Genomic DNA, 23,751 nt, shown 5'->3' with positions numbered 1-23,751 from the left:
GGTGGAGGAAATGAATCTACATAGATCTACCACAAACCTCTCCATGAAAACTACATTCAATACATACTGTATGATTATATCATTTTTTTTCTAGAATACATTTGGATCCATTTTAAGACTTTCACAAGAAACACTAGACTATATGATTATTTTCATGTGTGAAAGGAAGCTTCTAAAGTCCAACAACAACCTAAACTAACAATAAATAACTAATAAACACTGTGGTAAGATGCATACATAACAAGCAAGTGCACTTACATCCGCAAATAAAACAGAGCGACTTTTTCGCTCACACACATCTCAAACCAGACATCTCAAAGAGCAACACAAAGTACCTCTGAGGTATGCAAGGCCGAAGAGATGGTGCTCCACCAGCCCGATGTGGGCAACCACCATATCAAGAACATCTTTACACACTGCCTTGATGTCGCAGCTCAGCTCCAGCTTTTGGCCATTCAGTAGAACCACACCCACCTTCCTCTGCACTTCATCAACCTTTCCACGTTTCTAGAGTAAAGGGAGAAAACAGATGGAGTGGCGGTTTATATCGAAGAGATAAAACACCACGAAAAAACACTGGCTTCAAGGCGGAACACATTCACATCCTCACCATTATTGAAGAGGGAACAGATAAGGCGACACAGGGCTCACTGGCCATCTTCACAAACTCAGGACCATGAAAGTTCTGGAGTAAAATAAAAGATTTTGTTATAGAGAGACATTATATTTTACCAACATGTTAAAGGCTATTCACTGTGGGCTCATTTTCATTTATTTCTTAAGGTTACTAATACTGCCTGTTTCCAGCTGTTGATCAAAGATATGACCACATCTGTAACACACTATTCCTGACCAGCTCTGAAAAACAATTAAAACGCTTTCTTTTCCATCATATCAATGACTCATATGATGCTGAACATTCACTTCCTTGTTTAGTTGGCCAACTTTCTGCTGTTACCGAGTCTCATTAGAAGTTGAAGGGCAGGATTCCTTTCTTTCAGCTTAAAGCTCTTTAGTGTTTCCGACTGGAAAGCTCTACATCCTAAATTACATCAATTTAAATCTACCGCAAACATAACGTAGTAAAATGTCTCGCCTTTGCAAGTATGATTAACCTATTAGTAGCGTAATAATATACAGTACTTGAGGTTTGCTGCCAACATCAGCAGATTTGTTGCTATGTTCACCACTTGTGTTGACACATTTTCACAGCTTGGTGGGATAAATCAGACTTTACCCAAAAATACACACATGTTCCACAACCCCACATATTTGTAATTACCATATGGAGGCTGAAATGAATTATGTATTCGAGTCAGCAGAACATTCAGTGAGCACAGCCTCAACAATTTTGTTGCCAATGAGCTCATGCAATTGTACATCCATCATCAAATATTGCAATATAAACAAGCTTCGAGCCATGGATAGTCAGGTCATGCAAGAAGGGAGTAGCAATTGCATTACTGAATGAGTGTCGAAACGATGGCTTTGAATCACTTTCTGGAGTTGGCTGTATCATGTGTGTTTATGTGTTTTAGAGTGATAAAGAAAGATTTGTACTGAAGTAAAATTATTTTTCTTCAGTGAAAATGAAGCACAACAACTGCCAATAACACAGGTGATCATTTACAGGACAGAGTTCAGCACAAACCTTGGATTTGCGGAGTGGCACAGAAGTGTTGTAAACAGGGTCTTGAAGGTCAAGCATGGAAGATGGGACCAAGGGGTCATCTGTGGGGTAAAGATTGGCCCTGGACAGCCTGCTGGCCAGGTGGGCCTGGAGCCGCTGCACCTCCTCCTGCCTCTGGAGGAGCAACTCGGCTCCAACCAGACCTTCATCAGCTGCCCCCTCACTTTGTCTACGGGGAAAAGAGAGGAAGAGGGTGGGTGTCGGAACAGTTTGATAATGTCTAAAAGCTGAAAGGAAGCAACTGTTATACGCAGGAATCCGTTGTTTAATATGTGCTGCCCGTCTTTGTTTCACTTTTCCAGATAGATTTGAAAACAATTTAATATAAGCCTAGGATGCCTGATGGTTTCTGGGAAAAAGAGCTCTGGGGAGTGCAACAGATTGAAAACGTGTTTTTTTCTGTGAGCAGACACAGCAACAGCAGGCAGTTCAGGTCTGCAATGCCAGAGATTAGAGAGATAGAGAATGCTGAATGTGGATGTCACATTAGATGACCTCACTAGTGAAGCATGGGGCTGACCCCGTTGTGCTACACCAGCTGTGTGTGTGGCCCAGAGGACCAAACAGGACAGCTTCATCTGTGGCTTCACTGTTCAGTGGAGGATTTGTGGTGAAGGCACCAATTCTTCGAGGGAAAAAATGAGCTAACACATACAACTATGTCGACTGAAGGCATACACGCTCATGTGCATGTGAGCAGGCGTTTATGCAATATTTCCAACCCAATCTCAATCACTAAATGAACTATTAAGCCATCTTTACAAATGCCAAATCTGTTCAGCGAGAACAGTCGCTACAGAATCTAAAGGATCTACTGGGGGTTTGGGTATAGAGGGGCTAAGTAATACCACACCATAATCCATTAATCATACCTGATTTATCCCATAGAGGATCATAGGGGGCTGCAGTCCATCCAACCTGACACTGGGCAAGGTCGCTAGTTCGTCACAGGGCTAGCACAAACAACTACAGCCAACTCAGATTCACCAATTAGCTCACCATGTGTGTCTTTGCACAGTGGGAAGAGGCTCAGATAAAACCCATGAAGGTGCAGAGGGAACATGCAAACTCCATACAGAAAGGCTCCAGCTAACTAGCAGGTTCAAACCCAGAAGCTCATTGCTGTAAGATGACAGTGCTAACTACTGCACCACAGTCCTGTACATAAACAATACATTTACCATACAACCAGCTTCAGTTTAATATGACTAACTGAACCAAACTTGCAGATTTTTCCAGAGACAGGGTCTAACAGGTTCCACAAAGGAGGAGAACTGCATATGGATAAACTAACTACTAGCTTCAAGATGGCCAGTTGGAAGACAAAAAGCAGCAGTAGTATATACAGCGTGTGTGTTCTACCTGTGTCTGTGTGTGTTGTGACTCGTCAGTGAAAGGGCGTCGTGTTCAGATGAAAGTGCCAGCTGGGAGCCATACCTTGTGCCTTCGCCTGGTTTCTTAGCTGGAAGAGACATGGGAATATGAGCTGTGCAAACAAACACAAAGGATTACAGCTTGTTTTCACAAGTACACAATCAAACACACTCCTTCAGATGCAGACACCCACACTGTGCTGTGAATATACCTGTATGAACGTGTCAAAGCAGCAATCGCAGAATACTGAAGGCAGTTCAACAACACAAACAGAATGTCTTTTGGCCTGCATTCAAAATGTGCATGAAAGGCCGCTCTTGCATTACAGCAGCAATTTGTGTCAGACATGCATGTGTCTTAGAGGTTATGACTTAACTGTAAACTTCATTTGAAAGGAATTCAAACAGGCTTTCTTTTTGGAACATCTTTAAAATATTTCAGCCAAGTCCAGAAAGAACTTTCTCCACTTGAACGTCTTAACTTTTCACAGCGGGAGACAGTCTTGAAAGGAGTGTGGATGTTAGGGCATATTAGGTTTTTTGCTTGATTTGATAGCAGCAGCAGAAATTAACACATATGGGAACAGAGTTGAGCTATGAAATGTAAGAATGCCTTAACCAATAGAATAATGTGTACCCATGTGTAAGGGAATCTCAAATAAATGTATTTACTGTGGTGAGAATGTTAAGCAAATTAGTCTTGATTAGTCACTGCAGTGAAACCATTATTCACACTCTCTATTACTAACATAATACTTCTACTACTAAATCTTGTGTATTTTCATTGCACAATTTCTTTTTGTATTGATAGTGGAAAGGCCTGTTATCTTGTGCAACTACATTGTGAAACCCAACATAGAGGAGGACATGATCTAATTCCATCAGCAACACCAGGAAAGTAGGTGATGTGGAAATTACCTTGAAATGGGTAACTGCCAAGACAGCTGCTTCTTGAAATCAAATTAAAGCAGCGAACTTCACGATTTCAAGCCTACAAAGTGTATCCTCTGTGATTTGGCCATAGGCCTGTAGAGAATCTGGCTCCACAGTCAGTGGTCAGAAGAGAAAAAGAATAATAGCTATCTTTTGCCAGTCGTTTTCAATCCCTGTCTTTGTGGCCCAGAACACTGCTGTTTTTTTCAGTTAAACGTCTTCAATCATCCTTCCAGGTGTAAATTTGTCATTGATTAGATGACCAAAATAAAAAGCAGCAGGGCTCCGGATACACAGAAACTGACTGAGAAGCATGTAGTCCCACTTCTTCTTTTCTGTTAACTGATTGATTTAGTCTGTTCGGCTGGAAATGTTACTGCTATTTTGTAAATGCAGTCTGCTTTGCTCTTTAAATTGTTCTTGTGCCACATGCACATAACTGAGACAAGCTACGTATGTGCAGCACCTGCCAGCTGTTCCTCAGAGTCTGCACAGATAAATCACATTACATCATTCTGTACTGTATATAGCTCCATGAAAAACATAACAATGACATGGTAAAGGATTCCTCACAGGCCTCTGTTACCTTGCCTGTACTCTGGATCAGAGGAGGTCACTGAAGGGCTTTCACTGGATGAGCTGTAATCACTGTGGTACCTCTGGTGGGTGTGGGCTGGGTCTGAAACAGAGCGAGGCTATCATTAAAAACCATATCATATGCAAACCATGCAGTTGTAAAAGGAAATGTCAAGGGGATGCATGTTAAAGCTGCTGTCCGGAGTTTGAATCGCAGCGTCTCCCAAAACACTGGTGGTCCCACCCTCCCTCCCTCTGATTTCGCCCCTTTATTTGTGCACGCGCGCAGTACATGAGAGAAGTGCCCGGAGTGCTGCAGCATCTCGCCTGTTTTGCTGTTTTCCCCTCTTCTACATTTAGTAAATAATAAAGGAATTACGTTAGAATGCTGTATTGAGTCTAACTTGTCCTAATACCAAAATAACATGAATCTGCTAGGACGAACTAGTAAAGTTTCAATATGTGATTACACTCGTGTATCCCTCTCGATGATGTTGTTTATCAAACTTAGTGCATTTACGCGCGTATATGTGTTACATTGTTTATTTATTTCTATCTAGAGTTCAGAATTGCATGACTCCTCTGACGAAGAGTATGTCCCAGACGCCCCAACATCTTCCTCCAGAGGTCGGGCATCTAAACGAAGCCGTCAGGCGGGCTATGGAGGCCGTGGTCGGGGAGCGACGCGAGCACCCCGAGCCAAAAAACGTCCTGCAGTCTCTTGGCCTGACAAGCCGTGGGATTGGTAACTTTTCTGGAAGTTGCTGAGCCCTGATGCTCTCTCCTCCACAAGCAAAACAAATGTGCGCGCGGTTGCGTAGTGCGTAGCTCGCCCACCTCTGCATGGGCTTGCTTGCTGTGCGCGTAACCGTTGATTGACAGCATGACAAAGCTGAAGCTCGAACTTGATTGGTCGGCAGCAACCGGCGCTTTTTGGAATAACATGGGGGTCTATGAGAGGAAGGCGGAGCTCAGGAATAAATTTTCATATCGCGTTATTCTAACTTTATATTATAGTATCGAACTAGACTAACACATTTAAGCTTTGTTAAAAAATGATACATAAATTGAAAACAAACGGAAACTCCGGACAGCAGCTTTAAGGTAAAAACTGTCTCATGACACTGAACTTTACAGTAACTTTCAGCGATTTTTTGCAGGACGTTGACAACATATGACCTAACAAGCTACTGTTTTCTTCTACAGTAACCCAAATCCTGATCAGACAGACGCTAACGCCAACCCAGTAGAATGAGACACACAAAGCAGGCATTAGTCATGCTGTTGGTAAACAGTTCTAATGAAAGGCATATGTAACTACACAAGAAAGCAGAATTGGCACCGGTGTATGCCGATCTGCCTCCTGTCAGGTTAGAGAGCTTGTTGTTGAGGGCGTAATCGTTTGTCTCGCTCGACTGGGTGAACCGAAGCAAGTACAGACCAGCTCACCGCACTTATTTACTTTTCTCAAAGCTATGCTTCAAAAACTCAATAATGAACTACATTTCAGTGGTAACAGGAAAACATAAACAATACTGAACAAAGCCTGAACCTTGGCCTGATGCGTCACGCGTTTTCTGTGCTGCAGAACTTGAAAGTCCTGCTCATCAGTATCTGCTACATAGTTTGAATTCACTGCATTCTCCAGCCACTGCTCACTCATTTTAGCTCACAGTTTCACAGCACAGCCCAGTTCTCCTTGTGACGACGTCTGTCTTATGCAAACACCTTAAATAAAAAGCATTGTGGCCCAACAGCAACTCTAATGTCACTCAGGAGGAGGAGGACTGGTCAGACTGTCACCCAAAATAGTGTTCCGTGTTCTGCAGGTTGGTGAGTCATGAGTTCCTCTGACACAGTATCATCTCTGTTACAAGGACACAGAGAAGGGTTCTCTTTTGTGTAATTTACAGCAACTCATGCATGCAGAAACAAATACTTACACACCGAGACAAGCATGCAGTTACCCACATACGTGCAGTCACCTGTCCAATAATGAAGCTACAAGTGCAAATATTGATGAATTTAGGTAAAAAAAATCATGAAGCTCTCAAAAAACAGACCACCACTAAAAAAAATTATGTTTTAAAAGAAGATAGGTAAGAATTGTTCTTGATTGACAGTAACAGTTGTTTTTAATTTAACAGGAAAATGCATTGACATTAAATACTCAGTTCCAATTATAAATCTTTAAATCACTTGAAATAAGCCAGGAAGAAAAGGAAGGGTGAGTTTTTTCAGGATTATGCAAACAAATCTTGCAGAGAAAGAACGTTAACCCTAACCTGACCATTCACATTAAAATCAGGGGAGTGTCCTGGAGAAGGCAAAAATAGCAGAAAAGCTGACAATGAGCAGAAGGAAGGGTTCATTCTAGGTGGTGTACGCCCTTGACAAGTTGCCAGCCAGTCATACTGAGTAGTTACCAAATTACCTAACCTGCATGTCTTTGGCCTGTGGAGGAAGCCGCAGCATCCAAGAAAGTCCATGAAGTTCTCAAGCAATGGGTTTGATTCCAGCTACTTTTTTTTTTTATAATTCTGACATAAATAAATAAATCTATGTGCTGCTTTGGCTCTGATGCAGTCGCTTCTTTCTATCTGTGGTCTCCAGCATGTCGTCTGGAGCGATGTCGCATCCACAGCACAATCTGATTGGTTACTCCTCAACAGCTTGTCAACACTAATGCTTAAACACCAAGAAGTCCTCCTTTAAGTTATCATATTTAAAATATTAACAAAGGCATATTAAAAAACTGTGTTATAGACTTTGTGTTATCCCTCTCTCATCTTTAGTGTAAATGTACGTACTATATATCGGATCCAAATATTGGATATGGTTTTCATCAAATACTAATAATAAGTTTCAGTACTGACCCTGAAAATAAAAGACACAAAGAACCTACTGACATGTAGTCTCAAAGCCCACAATGTAGAATAAGTATCTAGAGAAAGGCAGGCGTGGGTTACGTAACATTGCTCCTTTATCAATCTGTGTCATTCAGATAAAGGTCACTTTTACATTAATGTTCCTCATGGCCTCGTTCAGACATATCCTCCACAATGACGGACAGAGACACAGTACGCACGTGATATTTGTCACACGCAGTGGATTAGATCGTAGCCATGTCATGTATAATGCTAAAAAAAGCATTAGAAACAAATGATGAATCTAAACTAATAGTGAGATTATCAAACCATCCAAACAACAGTAATGAAAATAATTCATTTATGAGTCCCTAAACACTGAAAAATCTGTCAATCTGTGATGATAATCTAACTACTAAATTACAAACGGTAAAACATCCCGACAGCTGTGAGGGAGCTCAGGTTTTAACCTGAGGACAATTAAGATGTCACACATTATTTAAATGGAGCTCGTAAATATCTCTCTCTCTCTGTTTGACACCTAGCTTTTCAAAGATGAAGAAAAGCATATTTACCATCAGATCCTGAATAATTCTGTCTCCCTGTCAGGACAATTTGTAATTTTAGGTGAAAGATAAACATTGATGTTGCACTGTAGTAAAAGTTCCAGATTGCTTCCCACCAGTCAGAGTACTGTTGATTGTGTGTATCTATCCACTAATGCGACAGCTTGGAGTTCAGATTTGTGTTGTGTTAAAAGTCATATGAAAATGCTATTAAGACATGCATACAAGACATACAAAATATTACAATTTCCTAAGAGATCGTTCAAACATGAATCAGACACATTTAGTGACTGCCAGATTGATGGAAAGGAGCGAATAACTGAAAGTGATTTCAAATAACACCATACTGCACAGCACATTTATAGTGCAACTCTCCACTAACTGTTACAGTTCAACGGAAACATAAAACACTACAAAACAGACAATAAATGCAGCGTGTCCCAAAGGTCTGCACACATAGGAAATCTCATGAACTATATATTTTTGCCTCCACAGAATAAATATGGCCCAATATTAAATATATATTTGATTAATTATTAATTATATACTAAAAAAATAACACAGTGAATATAACTATGTTAAACATTTCTTAAAATACATGTGTTTTTGACTGTGTGTCCAGACTTTACCTCTTCTTAAAGATGAAAATAATAAAGGAAAGCTAAGTGTCTGTGTTAGGTGATCAGGGGTTTATTTTAGTTGTTTTAATCTCATGGAGCTTCACGCTCGTGATGGAAAAGCAGTTACACATTATACAACAAGAACAATTAATACAGCCGGCATTCACCTCCCTTTGCCTTATCTTCTCATTTGACCTCACATGCATTGCTTGCTTTTCCCCTCTCTTTGCTTTCTTGCAGAGCTGACACTTCTGCATGAGCTTTCTGTAAGCACACAAACAGCTTCTCTGGGCTGTGGCCTTTGGATATTCAAGCTGAGAAAAGAGACAAACTGACATTCTGTGTTATTTAAAGCCTGGTGGTCCCACAGAGAAAGAAGAAACTCCCTTTAAAGCTGGGTAATAGCTTACAGAAACCCTTAAGTTTCCCCCTGAGTTAACATGAGTCAGAAGAAAAACATAACAGTGTAGATTTTGTGAAACTGGAATTTTAGGTGCACACTGGGTAGAAAAAAAATATATAATCAAGCTAAAATGCCTGTTGAAGAAATTTCCACATTGTGAACTTTTATGATTCTTCTTTTAGACATTATTCATAACATAAGGAGAAAATGAGTCAGGCAGTTGATTAGCTCAGAAATGAAACTAATGTTCAAAGGCTTTTCCTAAAAACCCTAGAAACACACTAATCTCTCCTCCTGTAGCCTGTGGAGTCAACAGGCCAAACTATAATATAATTATGAAAATGTGGGGAGGGTGTGCTTTTGGAAACACCTCCCTTCCTCCTGCAGCAGCAGTGTTCTGTACTGCCGTCCAAACTGGACCCGCCCGGCCCAAAGCCACATGACCTGCTGCCAAGTGCCGGAAAAGTCCAATAATGTTAGGAATTCCCTCATCCGCTACGCATGACTCCAATTACAGCCTCTAGGTCTGCGAGGAAAGTTTCTACTCATTGAAGTTAGAAGCACCTTGGCACTTAAAAGGGGGAAGGGGGAGCTGCCCAGGCACTGGATGAGACAGACTGAGCCAGGTACAAACATGCCCATGCACACACAGGCATGCACACGAACAATGTTTAGTGCTGTAAAACATATTCCATTAAAGATGATTCGCATTCGCACACACACAGAAGGCAAAGAAGCGGTGTGTAACTCTGTGAAACCTGAGACCACTGACCACTGCTGTGCCATCACTTTCCTGCAGAAAAGAAGAGAAAGACGTAAGAGAAAAAAGAAAGAAGAGAAGGTCTCTGCCAGGTAACACATCCACAATGGTTTCTGCTTCATGAGGCCCTGATCATACTATAGCAAAACAGCTCTGGGATGGAATATAGAAATATTTTGGCTCAGTCTTCATAGTCACCCTCAGGCAATTTTGATGGCAGTAAACAATCATGTGCGTCATCATGTTGTCCTAGATGTCAATCATACTTTGATATTAACCAAAAGCTATTCATACCAAAAGAAAAACAAAAAACATAAAAATGAGAGATAATCCTCTCCATTTACTCTTTACATTTACAAGCATAAACATACATATACAAAAGGTATGGGAACCTCTGTGTAACTTCTAAGTTTTGTTGATCTTTCAGCCAAAAGACATGGATACAACCAAAGCAACAAACACACACAATAAAAAAAGCGAATTCTTTAAATATTACAATACTGTTAGTTTTACTTTCATGAATCTAATCAAACAGTAAAGGTTGGTGCACCATACCAAGTCAGTGCTTAGCAACCCAACCCCACCTTGGCACACAAGCTGTGAGATACTTTCAGTCTGTCTCGCAAGCAAAGAATTTCTAAGATCTACACAGATTTTCAACAATGTTCAAGTCAGGGACCTGTGGGGGTCATACCAAAAGCTTCAGCTAGGGTTGAAGAACAAATTAATTTCAAATCAAAACTGCATTTTGAATCAAAGTAAATTGCAAAGGTCGCGTCTCTGAACCCCAAAATCATCTGGCAGGTTACACCATTTATCTTAAGACAGAAAATTTATATTAGTAAATTCGACGTTTGATTAAAATTCTACATGTCTTATTTGAAAATTTGCCAAAAATTCACAGTTTTTCACTAACCAGATTCAGTTGAAAAACAGGATTTTGCATACTTCAGCCCAATCGGGAGACCATTAGTGATAGACATGAGACAAACAGTCATATGATATGAGTTGCATGTACTTTATATTGGACTGAACTGCAGGCTGTGCTTAAACAGAGCAGATGGAGAGTATAGAAGAATACTACAATGGAACTAGTAAAATTTATGTGTAGTTACTTGATTCAAATTTCTTCAATTTTTGCAAAATAAATAAGCAAAGAACTTCATCTTTCTTTTTAAATGATTTATGGCATTTGTATACTGCACAAAAGACACTGATGTTTCTATAGCGGTGCAAGACTATAATATTGTTGTGAAAAATGAACCCACGGAAGAAAAAAAATGGATAGAAATTGCAATTTGGAGGATTGCATTATTGTATCAGTGGTTGTACAGATCCATGCTGTCTTGACTGAGACAAACATTTGCATCCACAATTTCCATCCATCCATCCATTCTCTATACACCGCTTTATCCTCACTAGGGTCGCGGGGGTGCTGGAGCCTATCCCAGCTGACTCGGGCAAAGGCAGGGGACACCCTGGACAGGTCGGCATCCAAAATTTGCTGACATTTAAAAGAATCTTTTTTTTTCTTTTTTTTTTTAAATTTACTCTATCTGTGCGATGTTTCCTCTCCCACTGGCCACCACACCCCAAAGCAGAATATTTCCCCCCTCCTACTTAACAGATGGCAAGGTGTTCTTTTCATGTACTTCTAAAGAGGCAAGAGCACTTCAACGGCTATAAAGAGCAGATCCTATTACTAGCGTCCTTTTGGTGACTCTTTTATGTAAACCCTGTTTGTTCATCAATGGTGCACACTGGAAACTTTGTAGGCATATTTAAATTTATTCCTAGCGAATATGCATTTTTATCTGAAAGTTTTCTTGCCTTTTCAGATCTTGTCTTGATTTCCATAATTTCTCTGAACTGCCATTTCTTAATGACATTTTGTACAGTGGAAATTGCAAGCTGGAAGCACTTTGATATCTTTTTATAGTCTTGCTCTGCTTTGTAGGCATCAATTAGCTCCTTCTTCACATCCTCAGTCTGTTGTTTTGAGGAGCCCATGGTTGTTGGGTGTTACCACAAGGTCTGAAGAGTTAGAATATTTATCAGGTCTGGAATTGTCATTGGATGAAAAATCCTAATGAACGTGAGATAATAAAGTTCTGAGGATTTTGCAATAGAGGGATGGCGCAATTACTTTGAAATGTTTCTGTTCATTAAATCAAAACTAAAGCGCGTTAACATTTGAAAAAGGCCAAGTTTAAATGTCTGTTTGCTCAAACTTTTGCACACAACTGTACATACACACACCCCGACGAATGACTAGGACAATAACCGGGGAAACCACCATTCTAATTTTCTTGTTCTGACACTTTGCTGCTATTGTATGACATCCAAAAGCCAAATATCCCCCAAATAAAAGGCAGAAGGAAAAGAAGGAAAGAACGACCGGACTTGCTAGGGATGAAAAGCCACAGTCGAGGAAAAGAATGCTTGGTTGGTGGCTTGGTCAGCATTAAAAATAGCTGCCAGAAAAGCAGGGAGGGTGGAAGGAGCTGGAGAGTGGGGAGTAAGGAAGAACAGTAGGAGGAGGACAGGGAACAAGAGGTAGAAGACAGCGGTTTAATCCATGAAACCATTCAAGCCTCCACAAGCTCCTCCACTGTCCTTAGGTGGCCAGCAGAGCCACGTGTGAGTCAATGTATAAAACTAACTTTCCTATAGAGACTTGACTAAGAATTCAATAAGCTCATGAGGGAAACTTAAAGCCCTTGGGGCTGACCACCGAGGTGTTAAACAATTGTGTTGTGTGTGTTTGGTCCTAACGTGATTATACAGAGACCATTTATTCCCTTTATAAAACCCATGGCGTTTATATTATTAGCTATTTTGCAGCATGTGTGCTTATATCTGCATGTTTACAGCCATATGTAATAGAAAAGAGAGCTTGTATATAGCATGTGTGACAGTTAGCAGCAGGCTAGAATTAAACTGGTCTGTAATTAGAATCAGCCATTTGGAAATCTCTGTACCAGTGACTCATACATTCTGTCTAAACACTGCTGCCCATCCACCACCAAAGATACTTCATTCAGGCCAGCACCAAGCTGCCATCCCACATGGTCGTTACAGACAGACAGACACACAACTTGTAACTAGTCCGAGTGTCTGGTTGCTCACATCATCCCATTACTGCCACATTTTCACGTCTCAGATCAGGTCAGCTGATGGCTCCCTGCTGTACCCGCTTTTATTGCGAGATAAATTCACTGCACCACCCAGTTTGACATTTCCTTTACATCTTTGTGGCACAGCTGAGTGCTAAAAACAGCATGCTTTACTGAAAATTTGCTTCACTGTCTCAGTGGCAGACTAAAGCCAAGAGCTTTGGTGGATTTTTAAGCTTGTTTTAAGTTAATGTTATAGAAGCCCACACACACTGCATGTTCTGACAAGATGCTAGCAACCCTATATTACAAAATAATGACACAGACAAACTCAGATGTGACACCAGAAAAACATTACTAAAGACAAGGTGACTGGTATGTGTAATGTGTTGCAAAGGGGAAAAACAAAAGGGTGGAGATAAAACAAAACCAGTCTCAATGAAACAAAACAGGCTGTGTGTGGTTTGTAGATTTTCAGTGTCAGCTGGGGTGAGTAGCATTACAGCATGCTAGCTGTACTGTTTGTATCTGATCTGTGCCAACTGCCAGAAAAGGCCAAAACAGTTGTGATTTTTCCATTGTGAGTGCTCAGCTTAAAAGTGCACATCATCTATATTGTCAACAAGTCATCAAAAAGATTTAATACCACTTTGATTTTCATGCTTGAGGCCTGAGATGAAAAAGGAATTTCTTCAATATAAATATAAATAAACACCAAGGATTGCAACATCTAGTCCTTTCAACAAACCGTGGAACAAAATCAACTCTACACTAAAGATCACATTAAAATTTAAAAGCATGTTTATCTTATTTATCCGAGTCTCAGGACTAACAACAACTACTCCACTATTATGTACTCTTAGATTCAGACAGCATACTCACCATCCACTGCTTGTCGTAGCACCTGAAGCTTCCTCTGTCTTTCCTTGATCCTGTCATAGGCACCAGTGAAGCCCGAGCCAACAGTCAGAGCAGAGTGGTAATGAGGCTTCCTAGTCTTCAGCCCGCCAAACTCAGGGTAGTGAGAATCCCTGGATGCCCGTAAGGGTGATTTGCGTCTGCCTATGGAGTGGGTACTTAAGGCACTGCTGCCTCTCCGTGCATCCTCCAAAGCCCCAAAACGAAGAGCCTCTGGATCTATGCAAGCCAAATCCACAGAGGAAGCCCAGGTTTTTCTCGCCTGACTAGGCCCCGAGTCCCCACTGTAGAAGTGTAAAGACCTTCGGTCCAGTTCAATAGGCCGGCCCTTTTGCTGGGGGTGAAAGGGGTGCAGATAGGGATAGGAGTTCTGGTGCTGGAGTGAGGGGGGTTTGGGGTAAAGTTCTGTGGGGAATTCAGAATTGGCGTGGTAATCAGTTGGGGGATACTGCAGGGCTGCCCCTTCATCCCCCTTCAACATGTCCTGGATTGGCAGCGAGCCCATAGAACGACTGAGGCCCCGATTCAGAGACGTTTGTTCCTGAGTCCTGGCTCTGTAGCGCTCCAGAACCCTGGGGGCCGCACTCCTCCCTGAGAACAGGAGAAAACCAAAATTTAATTAAACCATGTGCAGATGCACAGGCTTCCTGAAGTCCTCAAACTAAGAATTACTGAGCACTTCAAAAAAATTTGAACACGAGAAAAGTAAAACTATTTAGAAGGTATTTAAAAGGAATGTGAAGCACACACTTCATTCCCAGTGGTGTCATTATTAACTTTATACTCAAAACAGAAATTGTTATTTATGATGAATAGGCATTAACAGGGATTATGATTTGAATAAATACAGTAGGCTTCATTATGTTTAAGTGCCTCTCCAACCTGGCATCCATCCTAACAGCATCAGCATGACACAGCCACCAGACATGGCACTGTCAGCTGTAGACTTCTCCTGCTTTGGCTTGGCATCAACTGACTGAGCACCTGCAAGTGGCCACTACTGGCCTCTCAAGTGAAGGACTCAATGCAGATAGTCAGCTTAAGTAAATTAATAAATGGGTAGGCATACAGAATGTTCATAGATGCAGCAGTCTTAACTGACAAGCTGGACTCTGCTTACTTCACATCTAATAATCTGCACAAGTGCATATTTATGAGTGCGTTCTTTCAGTGTAATGATAATGTAATAGAATAAAATGGATGTTACATCCCTCTTAAATTGCTAGATTTGTTTAATTCTTTTAGACAGGGGCAAACTGAATCATTCGTGGTTATTCTACAGATTTCATGGCAAACAGAATTAGTAACAGCGATAGTAAGACATTTCTGTTGCACAAAGAGTGAAAATCTAACAGCCATAAGTGCCTAATAAAACTAATTAATATTTAAAGTAAACTAACAGCAGCGGAAAAGCAAAAAGAGAGGAAAAGCAAATGCAACTTTAATGTTTCCGCAGATGCTTAGTTTTGTTCAGTAGGCTTCCCCCTTTTTTAATTTAAAAAGAAACAACATAATAGACTATTTCTTCTATCTGCATCCAGCCAGTCAATGACTACGTCTTTCTAAAAACTGAACAACAAATATTGCCTTCTTTGACTGTCCACAAAATAGTTTGCCTTTCCAGGCACACCATATGAAAACTTGTTTTAGAAAGAAAGAGACAAACAGAAGGCAAACATTTGCATGAACGAGAGCAAAAACAAGAGGAAGCAATGCAGAAATGAGGGAGCAGAGGGAGACTTTAAGTCCTGTAAAAACGCTGCATGTCTTGCTTTAATCTAGAAAGCATATGCTCGGGAAACACATCAAAGATAGTCAGACTGTCTTCCTGGAACTCGTGGAGGCACACAAGAACTAGAGTAAATGAAACTGAAAAAAGAAACCTTTTTAAGAAGGATGTTTTTTATTTTTCATCCATCCATCAGCTTTACAAGGGGCTGGGTCCTATCCCAGCTGACATGAGGCGAGAGGTGGGGCACACTCACGACAGTCAATCACAGGGCTCACACGTCAAAGAAAGTCTTTTGTTGACACATATTTCCAGTTAATGCAACTGCAGTGCTGTTGTCATTTGGAGCTCAGTATTGAAGCATTATTTACATACAGTGTCCAATACAAATAAAAAGACAATATCCGAGTTCTCTAAGCAGCAATTACAACTTGAAACCTCTGCAACGACAGGAGGGAGACAGCAGCTCCTTGAAAAGAAAGGCGCTTAAGAACTGAGTAATACTCTTTGCATGTACTTTCCCTAGGGCTGGCTGGTGCTCAACCAGGGAAACAAAGCACTGATACAAACAGCAGACCAGCAGCTTCACTGGTGACTCCAAAATATGCATCTGTAATCAATGCCATGCCGTGCTTACATAATCGGGACGACAGCCACGTTTGTGCTCCGCTCTCCTTTCCATGGCCTGGAAAAAAGCCGGAGTTCTCTCAGAAACCACTGGGAAGATTTGGTCATATTTTCCTGAATTAAATCTGGTTCAGGGTTGTAGTGTGTTGTTCCTTGTCTACTTTTACTTTTTTCCCACAAACTCAGAGAGTGAGGATGTAAGTGACTAATGGCTTGACAGCCAGGCAAGGCATCTGATTCTCTCTACATGAAAGTAACGCAAACTGGAAATGCATAACAAGCATATCACACCATACATACTGTTAGGCAGCCAAAGTGTCAGTGTATGATGGGGAGGGAAGTACAGGACAACCAAAACATTACGAGGACTCCTGCCAAATATGCTGATGGTCTTTTGTGTGGGACTGAAACAGTTCCAACCCATTTAGGTATGGACTCCACAAGACCTCTGAAGGTGCCCTGTGGTATCTGTCACCAAAACATTAGCAGCAGTTACTTGTAAGTTGTGAGGTGGAGCCACTGTGGATCAGACATGTCACAGCACAACACCCAACACCAAGCTGCCAGCTCTAGTCTTTACACCTGCACATTTCTCCCACATTCAGCATAATGACTGTGAGAATCGACTGTTCCATTACCATCTAAAATACTGCGTATGCGGAGATGCCGTTACAAGAAAATGAACGTTATTAATTTCATCTATCAGTGGTCATAATGCTTTGGTTTATCCCTGTACTCTACAGAATTTAGACTAAAGGGGAAAAAAAACAGTAAGAGTCGCATTTTTCCCCCATTTCAAGGCCTTACAACTAGCAGGCTTCTTCATCAGGATTTTTTGTCATCTAACAAATCTGAACGGTTGTGGGAATTTCTTTCTACACCACCGAGAAGTTCCTGCATGTCAGTTCAGCGCATATCAGTGTAGCTCATCTTACCTGCGGGCAAGCCTTTGCCCCTCAGCCTCTCTCGAATCTCCTTACTCCGCTCTGGAAGCGACTCTCTATCAGTCAGCAGACCATCCAGCTGAGACAAGGATGGCAAAAAGGCGAGGAAGGAAGACCAAAAAAAAAGTCAGAGACAAATTCCTTCTGAGACACATCCATCCTGAACGTTCTATCAGCATGAGCCCCATTATCTGTTGAGCAATTCAACACACCTACTGTGCTTTGACAGAGCGTGTAATTGTCCTTTAATTTACATTTAGCTGGGAAATATTTGCAGAGAACGCTTCCTGACAAGTATCTAAAACTAAAATATGCAAAATTGACAGGAATGTTGCTCTTGAATCTCGTCATTACACTGTATACCTGGGAAAGGCTGCCCAGTACCAACCGGACCAGTTTTCTGATATAGGAGAAGGGAGGGTCACAACTGGAGTTTCTGATGTGTTTGCTGCAGATGTCCAGCACCGTGCGCAACGACATTCGACTCAATGTAACATCATCACACATGTTAAGGAGTAGGCTGTTTAGGTGTTCCCCCAGTTTCATGGGCTGCAAAGGAATCAGAACGAGGACAGTTAACATATAAACAGTAACAAGAGCAGTTTTACAAGATTTACTGGTATCTTTGAAATTGCTGTCTGCATGAACATGTTGACTTCCACTGTATTCAGAGTCTTCTGCTAAACTGTGCCAGCAAAGAAGCAATCTGATCATCTACTTTTAAATTACCAACTCAGTTGTAAACTAAAAGGCCAAAGTTAAATCTCTTAATTATTCAGTCAAGGTGCTGCCAAATACTTGATTTGTCCATGAGGACGTACAAATGCAAGAACAGAAACATGACAATTGTTCAATAACTGCAAGTGCGGTTTTTCTTAGCTATGCTACTGGCACGGCTGTAGTTATGGCAAAATCAGTTATCCATTACTTTGGTTCTGTTTTGGTTATTTGGAAATATCTCGAAAACCACCGGATGGAACGAAATAACACTCGACGCCCCCAAAGGATGAATACTAACGATTTTTCCCTGACTTTTCCTCCTGCGCCAGTATGAAGTTGATAAATGTTTCAACAATTACTGGATGAGATTTCAATGAAATCTGGTACAGACATTCAGATTCGACATGAGCGATATGTTTTTTCAGGGTTGATAATGATTACTAGCATATAAGTGGATAACTACAGACAGAGAAAGGCAGCTGCATCAGAGCTAAAGCAGCACATGTTTAAATATATTGTTTTATCAGGAATTGGTTAAAAAGTATAGACGGTGTAATTGAAAAAATCCTGAATATCCTGAGCAGCAAAAACTTTATTGACTCCTAAACTTTTCTGAAAACAAGGCCTTCTTCACCTGCTAAACTGATGACATTTCCATCCCCAGCTGTATCTCATTTTTACTGCTACTCAGCAAATTATAGCAACATAACAGACTAAAATCAAATTTATACATGAAGCCTGTCAAACCACAGTAACCACACTGTTACTGTTAGCATACTGGCATGTTGATGTTAGCATTAAGGTCAGAGTACTGCTGTTAATGTACAGCCTCACAGAGGTATATTTTGGAGCAATAGCTTTCAAATTTCACTTTGTAAACTATTTTATTATGATTTCTCATTGTTTTTACATTTTTAGAAAGCTGTGGAAAACAGTGTGCAAACCTACAAACTATGAAATTAAGATGGTCTGTACTCTCATTCCATCGAGTTCATTTTTGTTCACATTAAGTAAAGAAAGCTTTTGGTACAAAGGATGTAGTAAAAGACAGAAAAAGACAAAAACTGAGATGGAGCTTCACATATTTACAGATAAGAACTTCATGGAGAGTTAAAGTGTTGCAGGAGCTCTGGGAGCGGAGCAGCATTGCACAAAGTGAACACTGCTACGCAATCTGTTACTAAAGCTAAAATTATGTGTACCTTTATAGGTTTTATAAGTGTTACTGAAGTGCTACATGTCTTTTATGACACTTTTTTTGAATACATCAGACACAATGACATGTTGTATTTGCCATAGTGATGAGCATGGCCACAGCAGCTCCTTTATGGGTGAGGGAAAGGGCATTACGGATGAGAATAGATAAAACTTGACCCTTCTAGTGAGGCGCAGTGGATGACAAACTTGAGTGAGTCATGATGCCTCTAAACTGGGGGCAGTGCTTTCTCACAAATGTGAAAACACAATGCAGCTTGTGTTTTACAGCTGAGTGACTTTTGATAGGATATGAGTGCAGTGTGAACTAGACCATCACCACATTCCAGAGAGCACAAATCGAGACAAAGCACTCAGATGCAGAACTCGTTTTAAAAAGGCACATTCACCAGAAATGCAGTGACTCATTAATCTGAGGTTATCATGAGGCCTTGGGATGTAATGTGTCACTATTTTTTGTTTTGGTAAAAATGTGTTTACTACGTGCGTGCAAACTGCTTTGCCACAAATGTTGTTGTTACCATTTGGCCACACTGCACATACGTGACGGACTAGGTTTGAGTTACCTTGAGTTTTGTGCGATTCCAGCATTTTTGACACAGCAGATACTGTTAATCCTTGGCAAACAATCAGTTTGGGTGTGGCTACTTGTAATGTGCTTGCCAAGTATTCTAGATAAACAGCTTATTCCATATCTTTAGTCAAATCACATAAGGAGTGGACTGGGAGAAGGCTCTACATCGCACACTTTCAAATGACGTGAATGTTCATATGCCTGTATCTTGTTTTCTAGTTACTGTCCAGTTTGTTGGGCGCTGTTTGTTCTATCAAATATCAGAAAAAGCAATTTTTGTTTTGGTAAAAAAAATAAGTATAAATACAGCTGATTTACCTGACTTTGAGGGATCTCATAATCCGCTCCCCAGAATAATGTCATCCCCAGAGAGTACATATGCATCTGTGGAAAAAAAAAAAAAAAAACATCTCTTAGGCTGACATAAGCAGAATTATACTTGAATAACATTTGTCTGATAAATAAAAAAAGAACAATAAAAAATAAACAAGAGAAATGCAACATTGAACACAGAAAGATGAGGAATGAAGAGGTTTTGTTTCACTGAGAAAAAACAGGCACTCAATCTTAAAAATAAGTCAAACTGCTGGGTGTCAAAGAAAGAGAATTGGACTAAAATTCACCTACTGCTGAAGTGAAATTCTTTTTATTTCTTTTTTAACAGGAAAAGAAGGGGACTTTCAGTCTAAATCCAAAACATTTTTCCATTTTCCTCTCCTTATTATGCTCCACTCTTTGCTTGGGAGAGAAATTACTTCCCCTGAATGTTGGGCTTGGTAGAGGAAAGAATAATTCAGGGATTGCCAAAGAATGCAACATAGCCTTCAAGGTCTTTCAGGAACAGATCTCACAGTACAAATTTAAAGGCACACTAACACTTTCAGAAAATGTGGAAACTTAAAAGCCGACCAATTAAATGCAACAATACAGTTCCATATGTTAAAAAGGAAAAAGGAAAAACGTGGCGCTTGCAGCTGACGTATATTTACCCGCAGTCTGATAATGAAGGAAACAGATTATATTTTCTACACTGAAATAACTCAGCAAGGGAGACGGGCCCAGGGCTGGAAAACTGACTCAGCACAAAACAGTGTTGAGGTCTGTGGGGCTGTGCCAGAGACGGGAATCCAGTCATGCAAGCTTTTAGCTCCTCTACCAGAGCCGCAGAGTCAAAATGAGGGGGTGTGGTGGTTCTCTGCACTGCAAGAGATAATATGGTTGCTCACAAGTTCTGCTCTGAATGTCATCATCTAACCAAGTACCTGATTGACTTCAGAGTGACTTCTATACCCAGCATTTGACACAATCATTTAATAAGGATAATGGCTATTTTTACTAGATGAAATGAGTTTTCCAATGCACCCTTGAATCTGTGACTACCACATTCAAGGGTCAACACTGACCGGCATCAACAAACCAAGAGAATAATCGTCACGGAACGTTTTTTACCTATTACAAGCTGCACAATTTAGCAGTTATTAAAAGCAAAATAACCCAAGCAACACACTTAGAGCTATAGGGCAATGTTTTTTGGGCGGGTTCCTGTTTAGTTTTAATCACCTACATGTACACACAGGTGACAACATACATTCCTACAATTGGTTTCACCCTGTTCCACTGAAAAAGCAGAAAAGACAAACATTGTAAGCTTTATGGATAAAAAGGATGCAGGTGTAAAATACTTTCTAAAATCTGCTGTTCAAACATTTTCAGAGGAACTCATTTTAATAAACCAATTTATTATGATACACACAGGTTGCAGACAGCAGGGGACTTTAGTTGGATGACATGTCATGTGATGGAGCACTACCACAAGATTTGCCAAAATGCAATAAAACACATACCTAGACTAAACAATCTTTAAGGTTCTGTCATCATATGGCATACTATTATAATTTATACCTTCTCTATGTCAGAAATGGAAGTCAAGGAGGTCCCATCCAGGACCTCTGGGGCTGTGAAGGCTCTTAAGTCCTGCTGGGTGACATACTCGTCTGTGAATGAGATGTTTCCAGAGGGCATGAGCAGGAGGGACCAGGGAGAGATAATGAAGCCCATGGCTGCAGGGTCTGGAGACAGAAATGGACAAATCGACATTTGGAGAGGAACAAAAACTAAACAAACACGATATACCGGACTTGCATTACTTGAATTCTTAGTCATTGCCACGCAAACACAAATCTAAACACTTTGTTTTAAGGCTCAATACTGACATCAACTTCTATCTAAGCATCTGCAGCCTGAACACAGCAACTGTAGACATATTCCACCACAGTGGATGCTTCTCGCTAAGGCTTTGGCATTTATGGAAATACAAGATGATTGAAGTAAACAAAAACACATGTTGCTTTCTTAGCCTGCAAGAAAATAACTGTTGAGGCATGGAAGCAGAAAGGAATGGCTACACAGCGTAATTCTCTTTTCTGACAAAGCCACAGCCAATGCTATGGTTAGAGAATGCTTTAAAAATATACAAAGGAATGTTTGAGCAGCGCTGCAAAATTCTTTTCTTTGACTGATACTTGACTCTGAGAGGAGCAGAGAGACGGACAGAGGAACTCGATTTGAGGCACCAAATATCTGCTTTCAAAAGCTGGAATTTGCTAAGTAAATATATGTTTCCTGTTTAAAACTCCTGTGACCATTTGGAGATCTTACTCAAATGTAGACTGGGTCACTAGGTGTATTCTACACAAAGCTTTTGCTCTGGATAAGCAGTCACAGAGCTCCATGACTCAACCTGAACAAATCTGGGGTTTAATGGATATTCATTAATTAACAGTCTCAACAGATCGTGGATAAAAGTAAAAACCATACAAGAGGAATAGCTAATACAAAAAAAAATCAAAACATGACTAGGGCATGCACCATTTGATTCCCTACTTATTTCAAAGGACAGCAAATTGTACAACTGTAAGTTCTTTATCCCATAACAATGTAGTCTGTCAGGCTGATAAGCTGCTACCTGAGCTATTAGGAGCAGGGAATAATTCTGCACTACTACACTAAGAGGCTGTTCTGTACCCACACAATGCCCACCACAAGTCGATGTATACAACCTGTACTATGCACCATGCATTAAATTCCTCAGCAAACAGGACAATAGAGTCACATACAAAATGATTAAGGAGTACTGAACACAAAAGCTAACAGAGAAATACTTAACAGAGGAGAAAAATGTGCAGAAAGAAAAAAATCTCTATAACCTTCCAGATCACGAGGAGAAGTTCCTCTAACAAATCACAAATACTTGCGCATCACTTATTCAAACAAATCGTTCCTATACAAACATGGTAAGTTACTACTAGTGTTTGTACAAGAGGAAAAAAAGCATGCTGGTGTTGTGAGGACGTTTACAATGTCTGAAATCCTCACACTCCATTTTATTGTGCTACAGACAACAAAAGACAAAAAACAAAGATTTTGCCTTTTTTTAAATTCTATTTAAACATAAATCAGCAACAATTCAACTCATCCCCTGTATTAACTGTAGCTGCTGGCCAAGACATCTAGCAGAGTCTCTGACAAATTTTTGTTTCAAAGTTTCTACAGTCGCTGTTATTAATCCCCTCTTGTGGCAAAAAGACTTCTTTACATAGCTCAGTGACTATATAATAGCTGGGTCCAACATCTGCTATTCAAATTTTAGCTTCACTTAGCACAAGTCTAAAACTGCACACATGAGAGGACACAATTTACTCAGTATAGCTACACAACTACCCATTGGAAAAGGAAAAACAAGGGTGTGTTAACGATCACAATCACTGCAGCACAATACCGTGTAAAGACTAAAATAATCAAAAACACTTTTTGCAGCTTGTCCTGAATAATTCCAGAGCTTTAGCTCTCAAGCTTTAATCACTAAAACACTGTTCAAGAGTGACTGTGTACAGTCCAGTTGTCGCAAATATGACCTCGGTGTGAAGGGAAAATTCACAGGCCACACTGATAAGAGAGAATTCCTAAAGCACGCCAGGATTAGCTGCAAACGTCTGCAGAACCAGAAGCTGGATTCAAACTCGTAGAAACACACACTGACAGATCTGAGTTACAGCTTCATGGAAATTCTCACAGGCAACGGTCAACAGCTTAGATGACACAATTATGGCCTGCGTAATTA

General features: G+C 40.5%; 1 protein-coding gene across 10 annotated transcripts in view; it reads right to left on the bottom strand.

Annotated features, from left to right (window-relative positions):
- ptpn13 (protein tyrosine phosphatase non-receptor type 13) overlaps positions 1-23,751 on the bottom strand; it is a 52,285-nt gene that overhangs the window by 21,550 nt on the left and 6,984 nt on the right. For 4 of the 10 annotated variants that reach the window (XM_051938648.1, XM_051938651.1, XM_051938649.1 and 1 more), the window contains exons 3-12: positions 21,534-21,700; positions 19,950-20,015; positions 17,486-17,671; positions 17,114-17,201; positions 13,787-14,413; positions 4,583-4,675; positions 3,053-3,176; positions 1,652-1,859; positions 611-685; positions 336-507 (exon numbers count right to left, since the gene is read on the bottom strand). In XM_051938648.1, coding sequence (XP_051794608.1) covers positions 336-507; positions 611-685; positions 1,652-1,859; positions 3,053-3,176; positions 4,583-4,675; positions 13,787-14,413; positions 17,114-17,201; positions 17,486-17,671; positions 19,950-20,015; positions 21,534-21,700 — 1,806 coding nt within the window. The remainder of the gene's footprint in view (positions 1-335; positions 508-610; positions 686-1,651; positions 1,860-3,052; positions 3,177-4,582; positions 4,676-13,786; positions 14,414-17,113; positions 17,202-17,485; positions 17,672-19,949; positions 20,016-21,533; positions 21,701-23,751) is intronic. The other 6 variants (XM_051938652.1, XM_051938653.1, XM_051938657.1 and 3 more) reach the window with 3 other exon arrangements.

This window comes from Acanthochromis polyacanthus, chromosome 18 (assembly GCF_021347895.1).
Source record: "Acanthochromis polyacanthus isolate Apoly-LR-REF ecotype Palm Island chromosome 18, KAUST_Apoly_ChrSc, whole genome shotgun sequence".
NCBI lineage: Eukaryota > Metazoa > Chordata > Actinopteri > Pomacentridae > Acanthochromis > Acanthochromis polyacanthus.
Note: the sequence above shows the minus strand (reverse complement) of the source record. Positions and strands in the feature narration are given on the sequence as shown.